This window comes from Apaloderma vittatum, unplaced genomic scaffold, assembly GCF_000703405.1.
Source record: "Apaloderma vittatum isolate BGI_N311 unplaced genomic scaffold, ASM70340v1 scaffold23551, whole genome shotgun sequence".
NCBI classification, from domain to species: Eukaryota; Metazoa; Chordata; class Aves; order Trogoniformes; family Trogonidae; genus Apaloderma; species Apaloderma vittatum.
The window spans coordinates 54,447-68,108 of NW_009701130.1; the positions used below are offsets into that span (position 1 = coordinate 54,447).

The window sequence follows — 13,662 nt, forward strand, 5'->3', positions numbered from 1 at the left end:
ACTTACCTCAATAGTTCCCTGTGTTGTTACCTTAAGTAAATCCTCTCCTTGCCCACCCTTCAAGCTATCGCTTTTCACTGCTGTTCACTTAAGACTATTAAGAGATGTCTGAAGGCAAGTAAATGCAAATGAGGGATCTAATTCTACAGAAAACATTACATAGACCCTGCAGTTTCGCTCCAGTGTAAGACATAGCAGTACCCAAGTACATCAAGTTCCTGTAGGGTGCTCAGATCATCTTCTTCTATTACTAAAGTTTAATCCATTTACAAATGCTCAAAGGGCTAAATTATTAAAACTAAATTTGTGCTCTGTTTGGACACAATGATTGCACATGCTTCATGGCCAATGTCATGGCAGAGATTTGAATTCCACACTTTCTGTCTAGTCATTCTGATTTCACAAGATGCCTTCAAGGCTACATTGCATATGTAAGCAATTTACCTTTGTATTACATTGAAGTCATTACCTTTTAAAAATATGCCATTAGCTCTGCAGCACGCTATAGTTTAAGTCTTAACACAACTCTTGACAATCAAAAAAACTCCCGTGAAGAGCACAAGCAAGAATTCTTACATATCATACACTAATAGGACTTCCCAGACAAATACATCTATGAAAAAACAAATGAGAAATCACTGTTTTTCTGTGACAAATTCTTCTCTTTGTGTTGCTTGGACTGTGGCTTGTTAAGTAACTAGTCACACCTGGAGAAAAAGATGCACTGACACTTAACTACTTAGTAAGTATTGCACAATGCTGTGTATAAGCCGTCTGACAATGGTAATACATGTAGGTGTACAAATGAAAGGTATAATCTGATTAGTCATTTAAATGACACACTGAAGTTAGGGAGGTCCTTTCTCAACATTCTTCCCCTCCTCAGTCTGAAATATAAAGCTACTAAAAATGCTGTCTTGAAATATCATCAGTATTCTTGTCCTTCTACCTCCTTCGAACGGCACTTTTTCTATCGAGGTGCCCACAACAGTATTTCCTTTGATTTAAAAATAAATACTGTGTTCACGCACTTCATCACTCAACCAGCTTTTCCTGCAGTTAAAACAATGCAGACACAGCACATCTCTCAATTCCATGTCATTAATGTGTCTTCAACTCCGTTCTTCTGAGAGATCCTCTGAGAACATTACCAGCCCGAACATTTTAAAAAAATGTGTTTCATGTGCACGACAATCAGGCAAATCGTTTGACCAAAGTTCCACTGGCTTCAGGTCTGTTTTATGTCCCTGCTGTAAAACTCTGTGGTTTTCATTTCATGAACTCCTGAAGGCTTATCACTACTCAGATATGAAAAACTATTATTCAAAACATGCAGAGAAGACAGCGCAGCCATCAGAGGCTCAAAATAATCAATTTTAATGATTGAAGGGCTTAAAACTCAGAACAAGGCTTTAAGCTGCCTAATGACTTTGCCTGCTTTTCCACATCCTGAAGCCAGGAATTACAAAGCAGCCCTTTATGGTACGAGCAGAATCAAATCCAAAGTTTGCCCAATTTACAGCATTCAAGCTCACATATATGACTACTCATTGCCTGAACAGGAATGCTAGAAGCACACGGTCATTTGCCCTAGAACTCTGAAATGTTGATGTGCCAGTTTTGATGAGATTACATCAAAACCAATTTATGATTCTCCCCTTAACTTCCCCTTAACTGGAAACCAAGAACTGCATTACAACTGTAATGAGTGATAGAAGGGATAATCATCACCAAACCCGAGTCTTTAAGGATAGACTTTTTAAAAAATATGTCAGAAAGTAGCCAGCAGACATTTGAAAACCTGGAGTCTCTAGTTGTGACCAAAAGCTTCCTTTATTCACATCAGTAATTCTTTAATACTGGCACAAAAAGGATTTAAAAAAAAGTACATGTTAATTCATAATGTAAAATTCTCCACATTTTATATTATTTCAAATCAACAGTGTAGGATATATTTTTTGTTTAATCTTATGGGCTACTAACAGTCAAAGTAACCAGACAGCATATACAGAAACTAATCCTGAAGACATGCTTTAAGCTCCAGGCAAATCAAATACTTTGATTTGATGGTGCTAACACACACTGCAATTTTTCCTCTTAAGCGCTTGAATACCCACATAAAAATCAAACTGTCAACTATATTACAGGCCAAGTAGTATCATCCTCTTTATCAACACTTAGAAAAAACGGAAAAAATAATGGAGAAAAGATGAAGCTTTGAAAAAAGTAACACTCTACCACAGTGTTAAACCTTTTGCTATGCACACTTCACTACTCGCATTATCTAAATAAAACTGGAAGACTTGTACGCTCGCTGCCTGTGAGGTCAATAACACTGAAGATACCAGAAATAGAAGCTGTGATTAGAAATGACATGCAGCAAGCTATCAGTTGAAAGGTCTGGCTAATCTTATTCTTCTCTACCAACAATATTCAAATTTCTTTTTCAAGACAAGGGTAACACTGTGAAAGTTTTAAACATGCACATGCGCGGGATGGTACTACTATGGTTTATAGACATATATGCACAGTATTTATACCCATGTAGCGTATTTTGATTCTGGCCATTTTTCAGTTAATTTATACATTTATCACACAGCAAATTATTTTAAAGAGTTTGTAAAGATTAATCTGTGCTTTATTAAAAAAAAAAAAAAGTGAAAGCCAATGGAATCTTAGAGAAACCGAAAGAGAACACACATTGTGACACTGTACCAAAAAAAGGAAAGAAATTAAACTAGCTCGTGTGTCTCCACAGGCACATCTGTGCGTGCACATCTACAGGCATACCTTACCAACCGCTTATACCTCCCCAGAAAAACAGCAAGTTCATAGATTACCTCAGCAACTTTTGGAGGGACTCCATCACCCAGAACTTCCCTGATGAAGCACTGTTGAGTCATATAATACGAGAGTCCACAGGTTCTCTTGAAAGCATCTTTCAGTCGCTTTAGCTCTATGTCTGTAACTGTGTTCAGTGAGAGGAGGAGAAAAGATTTGGTCAGTAAAGTTGTTGTGGAAATGGAATAAGCTTAGGGACACTGACAATTCTACACATCTTGCATTTACCTTTACAATAAGAAGACAGGAAGAAATCAAATGCATGACTTCACCTGGATAGTGGGAAAATCTCACTACTAGAAAATGAGATCTAATAATCTAATCTTCCCCAAACCAGAGAACTGAAGTAGACCTAAAGTTAACATCGATGGTTACAACAGTTTTCTCTGACTACAATAGCGTGTTATAATTTGTTCTAAATTAAGCACCATTCTTGTCAGACAAGAAGAAAATAAGCCAGCTTTAGGATCAATTTTACATTGCATGTAAGCCGGGGAAATCATCTGTAACCAACAGTGGTGAATATTACCAAGGAGCAGCTCCAGCAGCATGCTTTAAGCAGTTTCATTTAGCAATCAGTCTACTTTTCCACAGGGAAAAAAAATATATATTTAATCATCTCATAGGAGTAGAGTAAAGCATGAATTTAACAGGAATACTAGTTAAACTCTGGACTAAATGTAATTCTTCACCAAAGATGTTGTTGCACAATCAGAATCCACTTGCCAGCTAGATCCTGTTCGAACTTGCTCACAATCTGTAAACGTGAAAAGTTCGAGGACGCCCTGTTTATACTTGCACGTGAGCTTCCTGAAAAGCCGTCACCGCCTTGGAATTTTACAAGCATAAAGCAACTTTCTAACAAAAGTATTTAAGAGGTGATCTCACTGAGCAAAACAAGTCCTTTGCCAAAAATCAAGCTGCAGACAACATCATGCCGTGACCTGGAGGACACGTAAGTCACCACGTGGTGCAGAAAGAGCTATTTGCCACCTCAAAGGCAAAAGAAATGACGCTGTACGGGGTAGCTGGTTCACTGTATTTGTAGTAAGGCATTTTCCTTACCCTGATATAACAAGCCAGACAGAAACAACACCGACATGGCCAAAAGCTTGTCAAGCTTTTTGTCAGCCAAAATAAAAGGGAACATCTGAGCACTTGATCCAGCCCTCTCTTTAAAACTTCTACATTTCAATTAATTCATTCAGGATAAGACTAATCACTCCTTAAAAGTCAATCACATTGAAACGTTCCCCCCTAACTTTAATGCTAGTCAACACCAGAATAAACTAGTGACTTCACTTAACAACTGTGTATAAAATCAGGTTATGTTTCTTTTCAAATTTCATTATAGATTATTGGTACTTTTGACTAGAAAAAAAAAAAAATCTAATTAAATCTGAAGTGTGACCCACAGAACCAGCACTATCAATTATATAATCATAGAATCATAGTAAAAGCCACATGCAGGTTCCCATCAGCATATATCTTGTTTTAATAAAATGAGCATACTTTAATTATATGGCAGAAGAATGTTGGTATAATACCGTTACCTGCTTTATATGATGTTTTAATTATACCATTTCATATTAACATTTGCCAATAGAGTAATTTTCTTTCTTTGTGTCTTTACACATGACACTTTAAGGAACGCTCAAACCCTGCCAGGCACACCGGTCACAGTTTTATTCCACGTTTTTCCCTCGCTAACTGGAAACAGACTCTCGGATACGGTATTTACAACCTGAAGCCACACTCTCCACACTTGCCGGCTCTTCTGAATTATAGAAAGAGGAAGCAAAATTAAAACGGACCCTCACGCCGCAGCAGCCTTTCCTCCTAACACGTACAAGAAATTCCAAGCGGTCCCTCACATCACAGGGTGCTTCCCCTCGGCTCCTCCACACCTCTTAGGCACAGCGCGACTACAGCGCGTCTGCACCCCCAGGGACAACTCCCCAGCACGTTTCATGAGGAAAAGCTCAGGATTGCTACAAGAATGTAAAAAGGGGAGGCCTCTGGCTTCCTTGTTTTACTAAACAACCTAGATCCAAACGTTTTCAGGAGACAGCTGTCTACAAATACTAAAAAAAGACCATTCACAAGCTGCTTCCATCAGGCGCACGAGGCAGACGCAACGCTACCAGATACTCTGTGGCTGCATTCACAACCTGACAGTGAAAACCAGAACATGTTAAGACTTCCCAAAATAACTTTATGGTAGTCAACACAGCAAAATCCATCTCCACATCGCTCCTACCAATAACAGGTGGAAAAATCTCAATACTACGGCAGAGAAAGCGATGCAATTGGAACCACACACCTAACTCTTTACACCTTAAAATCACTGAAGCTTTGTGCTGTTTCCAATTCAAAATAATAAAACCAAGTTTCAGTCGTTAGTGTACTCTAATTCTTAAAAATGTAGCTGCCTAGTTCCAAAAAATTGCCACTGAGATAAACGGTCTATTCAGAAAAGGAACAGTCACAAACTATGTCATTCTGTCAGCTCCACTAACACAAACCTCCTCAATGCCACCTTAGCTGGATGGTGTCCAATGAAGAAAGTTTAACAGAAGATTAGTGCTGCATCCAAGTCTCCCAGGAATATTTGAGCTCTAATTTGTTTAATAAAGTTTAAATGAAACCATGCAACCTCAGCTAAAAATGTCACCACAACTTACAGTAATTGTAACAAACCTTCAGCTCATCCAAGTGCTGAGGATATTTTTAGTCTAATAGCGTTACTTAAGTTTAATGCTGTTTCTATGGATTTCCAACTCTACATTTTTTTTTTAATTCATCTCTCTCCAGGTAGTGATTTGTTCGGTGCCTTCCCAAACAGCTCTGTGCTGGAAAACATCCTCTCTGCACTGCTTTCACTTCATACATCTATCACCAAGACATCCTGGAGTCTTCCTTTTAGAATAAAACCATATCTGAAGCTCAAACTATGCAAGCCAAAGATGCCCAACTCTAGACTTAAACTTTGTCACCCATATAAATCCGACCTGAACTTCAGACGGGATCCCCATCAGCTGTGTCACTGATACAAACAAGAGCTGCAGGGAATCTGCCTTAGAAAAAATACACAATGTAGAAGCCTAATGTTAGATAACCCCATTCTAGACATTGGATATAATGTTCCATTTGAAAAAGAAAGGCACAGAACCCCTTAAAAATGAGAGGTGTCTAAAAACAAGGTTAATTATCTGAAGCGCTTACTGTCTAGTACTCCAAATTTTGAAGTATTTACATGTGTTCAAACAACCACTCAAATTTAAGTCCATTTTGTATAAAAATTGTAGCCCAAGGAGTGTACATAAAACCAGAATTTACATATCACACAGTTTATTTTCAGACAGCAGATACTATTATTTTTGCTTACCCATTCTGTACTGTTAAAGTAACACCTCGAAAGGTACATTAATTTCTCTTTGACTACACTAAACTGGAGCAAATCAACCTTAGAGCAGAGCTTTGGCAAGTTTTGTAGACACATTCTTTATTCATTTCGAAACATTCCTCTTTCCACATCCTGTAGCACTAATCCCACCCCCACCTTCTTGTCTTTATCTTGGAAAGTTTTAAAATACATTGTGAGAAACGTATGGTTCAACCTACGGCACAACCTCAGTCACTTCAAGACAAAGGTTGTACTGAAAAGCACAGGATAACTTTACACAACACACATCCATGCAAAATTCAGCAAATACTTGTCTCAGCAAGTTACTCCACTGCTACAAGACTGCTAGTGAAATTTATTAAAAAGTCATTATACAAATACGACTATATAAGTAAATACATCCAGTATTGATACGTTTGCTTGTTCACTCCCCATTTTGAAGAAGGAAATGGGTACATCCAAGCCAATTCCTCACTCATCAAAATACCTACGTTCCACAATCCATCATACTTCCTTAGAGATTAACAAATCTAAAATAACGTTTGTACAAATTACCTCCATAGAACATTTTACTCAAATGCTGTAATAAAGTAGTCTAAATATTTCTTAATTTTTATATTTTCTTTATGGTGCAACACTCAGAACACTACTGAGGTCACCACACTCTCTGCTGGGCACCATGAACTTGTCCCCGAAGCAAGAAGCCAGGAGCACCCGAGCGGCCATCCTTTGGTGGACGGCTGCTTAAGATGCGGCCGTTCCATGTGAATGTTAAGCATTATAAGAAACAAATATTCATTCTGAAGGGAGCCTGTTTAAAGGTTAAAAGAAGTGGTTAGTCAGGCTTAATGGATTTACCACAGCTTATATAACGTAATTACTACACACCTTGCCTATGACATGGGAATGAGAGCGAGCACAACAAATGCATTTTAAATTTCTCTTAATATTTATCAGGAAAGTCAGACCAGCCACAAAAAAACACCTTCCTTTACAATGCTTCTTCCCCCACCCTTCAATATCCAAGCACAATGACGTAAAACGCTGTGATGGCACAGGGTGAGACACAAAATGCAGCTTTCAAAAGCTGGCTGCTGCAGACAAGGGGAAGAACGAAAGCACAGGATTTCAACTCTTTTAATACTGCCCGAGACATTCAGGCAAGAGGCACTTAACCTCTCCCCGTCCCAGTTGTCTCAGTGCTAAAATTAATATAAATTCTAGTCCACATCAGACAGCCCTTTGAGAAATGATCTGAGACTCTCTGTAAAAGTACTATAAGCTACTACTAAGGAGCTGCTTTAATCAGTGAGAAGGACGGAATCCCAATAGCTTAACGGAGGGAAGGTGGAGTTAATCTGCCACGGCTGCTATAAACTGACAGCCAATTAACGGAATTATAACAAACCGGGCACAGAAACAACACACCGATCTGTTCTCTTTCCTTTCATCTTATTAGGGAAAAGTAGTGACTGCTGAAAACAAACCAGCGATTTGGTAACTTCTGTTTCTGCCAGAATGACAAAAGTAACACGCAACTCACCACTTCCATTACTATCAGTAGCAATAACAGCACCGAAAAGCTGATCTTTATGTCTCCAAAGCCTAAAATATTTTGTTTGGCATTTGAAAAGAAATTATTTACTCTACTTTACAGGTGACTAGTAATAAAAAAAAAAAAGCCAAATCAAGGCAGAAGACCACAATGTACTGACAATGCTGAATATCAAAACAGGAAATAAATTACTACACAAGCAGGAAGCAAAAAAAAAAACACAACACACAAACCACAGAGAGGATAAAAAGTTCAGTTAAGGTGAAGGGTCAAAAAACTTTGAGCTCATCCGACTAAAGTCTCTCACAGTATATCGAGCAGGGCCGGTAATTTTTCCCAGAATCATAAGCATCAAAATGCCTACAATACTCTAGACACACACACAAAATCTGAATTTCCAATGTCATTACTGGATGAAAACCAGCTTGCTATGTCAGTGCCTTAAAAAACTCGCAAAACTCACCAACACAAAAGCAGCAGCCCTGCAGACCTCAACAGAGCAAGCATTAATTTGCAACCATCAGCATAACACTGCATTTATTCTTTCCTAAAAATAACCAAACCTGAACTTTAATAAAAACTGACAACTTGATCATCCCTTCAGAAAGCAAGGAAAACTCACCTACCTGAAACTCTCCCTGACTTCCACATCTTGGGTTTTAATAATTCTAATATTTTGATTTTCAAGTGACAATTTTACAGGTTCAGTATCAAACTCACAGGGCATATAATTCTCTAACCAGATAATTATCTTCCCTGTAATCACTTGCTCAATATTTCCCCCAGGAATCTTCATCCTAGTTATACATGGAAATTTTATTACTTTTTTCATTAGTCTTTATTGTGACTTAATGGCTGCAGTTATGAAGTTGTCAAGAACAAAAGCAATTACTAAAAAGCTTCAAAGAGGTAAAAAGTGCAAGTGAACAGAAAGTATGTTTGGGAACAAACCCAAATAAGAACACACTGCAAAATACAATTGAGATAAATGAACCAGCTATGACTAGAAAGACAAGCTCCACACCCACCTGCTCCTGCCAAGAAGGAATCCACTTGAGAGTATTTGAGGAAAACACAGACCAAAAAACCCTGCCTCCCATAAAGCAAAAAAATAATGCACTTTTAGGGAATCTTTCATAATCAGAGTATCTAAAATTACACTATTCAACTTCCATAGTGCATCTCGCTAAAAACATATTAGTCTTAACATGACACTTACTACTAACAGGAATTTACGGATAACTGCAACACACTTTTGGTATTAAAAAAATAGTAACATCAAATGATTTGATGGAGTTGTATTGTTTTCCTTCCACCTATTCTTTGGGGTTTTTTGGTAGCAGTGGCTCGTCCTGGGCATGAAGCTGTTCCTGGTTCTATCAGACCTAACCATAATGCATACCAAAGCTTTAACATCTTGTGTGCGCGGAGCGGAAGAAGATTTACTTATTACAATAGGATTTGCCAATTTTCTGTAACATGAATACTTAGCGCTTGTGCGATGCTTTTAATCTTCAAAGAGCTTACTTCTCACAGTTACCATCCTCCAAAAGAATGCCATTAAGTATTACTAGCCTGCTTCATCCATCTGTAAAGCATCTCCACCAGGGCATACGCTGTGGCTTTGCTATCTGGATTATGTTTGCTTCAAGCAAACCTAATCAGTGCACGTTCTGTCACAACCCTCCCCACAAGACTAGCGTGGGTAGGAATTGCTACAGAATAGCCCCAACAGCGAAATAATCCTCCCACCATCTGAGCACTTAAATCTTATTGGCTATATTTCATATCTTCAGGAATTAAAGGACCCTCGTTTGATATGCTTGCCAAGCCAACCCTGTAGGCCACAGAAGAAACCTGAAAGAACCTGAAAATTCAGAAAGCTCTGCAGATCGTTAAAATAACTTTTGCCATCCATACAACCCCAAATTTAAGTGCAGACTGCAATGCCAGGGACAAAAATAATTACCATTATCAATTAAAGAACTGGTAAACTCACTCTCAAAGACCAAACAAATCTATTTCTAGCCCTGATTAATTGCAGAGCGCCACCTGCCAGAGCACTTACCATTTCTTCCAAGATGAGGTGCTGTTACTGCTCTAGATGCTGTGAATAAATTATTACAACACCCCCAGCTAGCTGGCCAGCACAGTCAGGCACACGAGCAGCATGGAAAAACAAAACAAACGGCGACTAGAGGTACAAGTAAGAAGTGGTTTTAAACACAGCCAAAAGCCACCTTGCAGCAACGGCACCGAGAACCCTGAACTCCCTTCCAAAGACACAAGCGTGGACAGAAATTAATCACGAGCTAGGGAAGCCCAAGATAAAGTAAGCCGGGATGCCCACCTTCACCTGAGCACGGTCACTGCTCTTTGCTCGGTTTCTAATCTCTTTATTACTCATTTTTCTTTCCTTTTCCACTCCTACTTCCATTCTGACAGTTCATCAGAGTTTATGTAGTTTGTACGTTATTTCTAGGATTTCAGCATTTAGAATGGGCATTTAGCCCCATTTAGATCAGAAATTAGGCTCTGCTTTTGTGAGCTGTCCATTCGTAAGTTTTCCTGGCAAATATCCTGAAAATTTCTATTTTCACAGGTGAGCAGAAAAGCTTCTGCACAATTCAGAAAAGCTGTTTCCACTTTATCATCACCATAAAAGTCATCTAAACATTTATGCCTGTTAAGATACACAAAATTACATTATTTAACTCATTTCCAAGAAATAAACAGACTATGAAAACGCAAGGCAAAAGCAAATGCCAGCTATCTAAAAGCAAACACCACATAAGGACCTTGCCACAAAATAAATTATGATATAACAATTACAAATATTTCACATCCTCTCTCCCAACAGCAACAAAGATACTAAATGCAGCTATACTATGAATTGGTTTTTTAATTCGAAAAAATATAGTCTAAGCCTTAAACATAATTTGCAACTTCTGCACAGGACTGCAGTGTTTCCCACAGCCTTTAGTGAGGACTAAAGGCAAGGAGTTTGAATTTGTGATGGCTGGTAGACTTTTGATCAAGTATTTACTCAAGTGTGTGTCTCTGGCAGCTAAAAGAACCAACTCTAGTTAAGTGTAGTACTTAAATACTATGAAAAGTAAAGAAAAATAAAAGATTCAGATATTTACACACTGTTAAATCTTAATTTCTAATGTTAGAAGAAAAATATTACTCACTCAGAAGTTTTGGCACAAAGACATCCCACACATGTATGTACTCATAGAGGTGATGGGCAACAAAAGGCTCTGTATATGCAGCCTTCCTTTTCTCAACTCTTGGGGACACATCTGTCTAAAATATAACCTCAAACGCAAATGCAAAGTGAACTATTTTAGTATCAGATCACAAATTTGTGTGTTCTGCTACAGTCATAAACACATGAATGTTTGAAATATAAAAGCAGAATGACACGTAGAGACACTAGCCTATGTAGTCCAGAAATAAAATAAAAACTAACATATGGTTAGTTCGGGGACCCTATGGTTTGTTTGGTAGAACACCAAGAACTGAATCAGACAACAGCAAACAATCGCCGTCACCACTTCCAAACCTCATTTCCACTACTGCATCTCTAGTTAAGAGAATTCTCCACTAACATCCAACCATTAATATTCTGAAGAAAGACACCACACTAGTTTGACGTATATCTGTGCTCTATTACAAGGTTCATCTCTGAAAATATTCAGTACTATTTCTAAAGCGCTATGTCCACAAGAAATAAGCAGCGTAGTTCCACACACCACGTCACAGCCCTATGGGAAATCATCTCTCAGTAATTTTACCGCCACTGACCAGTTTAGACTGACATGATGACTCAAATTTCAGAGTTTCATATAAACACACCGTCCACTGTTTCACAAAAGAGAAGCACAGAAGCAGAAAAGGTATTAGAATGACTTAACACCAAGGAGTACAACGCCCTGAGTAACGTCAGCAGTTGGAACAGCTCCCTGAATCCCTGAAAAGACTCACAAGATATCCCCAAGGACACTACAGTCTCTATTAGAAGCAGTACATTTACATAATAAATTATGAATATTTTATATGAGGAGATATTTATCAAATATTTTCTATTCTGCTTTTTAACCCCTTTTCTTCTGCAGACATATAGTCAGTGTTTTTTAGTCGAATTAATGTATATTATGCTTCCTTCCTCTTTTAACCAATCTACAGTGCAATCTACTCATTTAAAGAATAAGATTAGTTCAAAGGAGACATTTACACAACTATTCCCCAAGCAAGGTGATTAGAAGACAACGCTGAACTGCAGCTAACCACAAAGTGGGGCATCTGTTAGTGGCAAAAAGATTGATTATAATTCTTTAGGAAAAGAAAATCCATGTTGTTAGCTGCCAGATTAGAAAACAGGGACCAAAAAATTCTTATATTACTTTTCCACTGATAACAACCTGTGTTAACATCCTCACAGAACACAGAGGTGGCTGTACTACTGCACTAATCGCCAGTGGTGATTCTTCCTAAAGTAATGCCTCAGCTATGCGAAGTTCAAATCCACTTTTCTAATTTTTAAACTAAAATCGAGGATTTAACTGTATCACATTTTTCGGGAAAATGCAGTAAAAATCTTCCTTACAAGACTAGGAAATTTCCTGTGTAGATTAAGATTCTGTTTCTGAATAAGACCTAACAACTAGAAACATGGATTGAAAGGAAGCGCTGCTTCAGCCCGAAATAGATTCAAGCTCAGTTTTAGACTAATTTAATCTGCAAAACTGAAATTCTCATAATTACTACCCCAATGCTTTCAGTTCTTTTTCTCTCCATCCACAGAGTTATTAAATCTGGCACTTCTGTTCTGCTTGGGTTTCTCAGTTTTTTCCACATTTTTTTCATTCAAGGTTTCAGAATTTTAAAAGAACTTTCAAATTAATGCAGTAAAACTGATCATTTAAAACAATTGTCAAAAAATGCCTAAGCATTTCTATTATCATTATAAATCATGATAAGGAGTATCAATCCAAAAGACAAAAGAAATTTAAGTATACATTCTATATTAAATACTTAACATGAAATTAAATTGTATGAGTGGATAACAACTGAAAGGTCAGGTAAAAAAAAAGATAGATAAAATGTGAATAAAACCCACAGTTTATGAAGAAGAATTCAAAAGGCCTTGTAATAGGTTTTATTTTTGAAGGACAAGGAGCACATTTTTATACAGAACGCAATTATCTCTTATTTCAGCCTGGTCACGTTGCCTCTCAGAACTTCTGGGTCCAATTCAGACTTGAAACTAAGCAAAACAGCTTCAAAGGGTTTGGACACTTAAAGAAAAAAAATCATCAAAACTGTTATTCAAGACACTGAAAAACACGACTTCCCTTTCCCTTTGGAGCCGATGGCTCGAGGCACGCATGGCACTGCGGCGACTGACACTCCCCATCAGTTCTCCGCTGCCGCTCTCTGCAGCTCAAGAGAAGTCAAATCCCCTTTTAGGATACAAAACGTCTCACTGACTATTTAAAAACCATTCTAAAACTCAAACTCTACTACAGTAACATTTCCGCCCATCTCCTCCATTTGTCCGGAGTTACCCGTTACGAGCCAGGAGCCGTCCTGTTGGTTTCAGCCTCGTCCCAGCCGCTCTGGCCGCAAACCAGCGCGTTCCACCTCGATGCATCGGTGAGCACACTAACCTGGGCGGCTTACGAACACCATTCCAGAAAAGAGATCGCTATTTCGCCCCAAATCCACCACCGGGTAAGCACAGTGCATTGTGAGCCTCATCAGCACAGCTCCATGTGACAGGAGAGGCTCGTTATGTGTTGCCACGGGCTAAAGGGAGGGGAGGGTGGGAACACCCCAGAGATGGTCACTCGAG

At 38.4% G+C, this 13,662-nt stretch overlaps 1 protein-coding gene across 1 annotated transcript in view; it reads right to left on the minus strand.

Moving 5' to 3' along the window:
* LOC104281149 (ubiquitin carboxyl-terminal hydrolase 32-like) overlaps positions 1 to 13,461 on the minus strand; it is a 60,560-nt gene extending 47,099 nt beyond the window's left edge. The window contains 4 exon segments of the mRNA XM_009879050.1: positions 2,841 to 2,968; positions 3,907 to 4,025; positions 8,429 to 8,599; positions 13,376 to 13,461. Of these exon segments, the coding sequence (XP_009877352.1) occupies positions 2,841 to 2,968; positions 3,907 to 4,025; positions 8,429 to 8,599; positions 13,376 to 13,461 (504 nt within the window).
* Between the last annotated feature and the right edge of the window lie 201 nt (positions 13,462 to 13,662).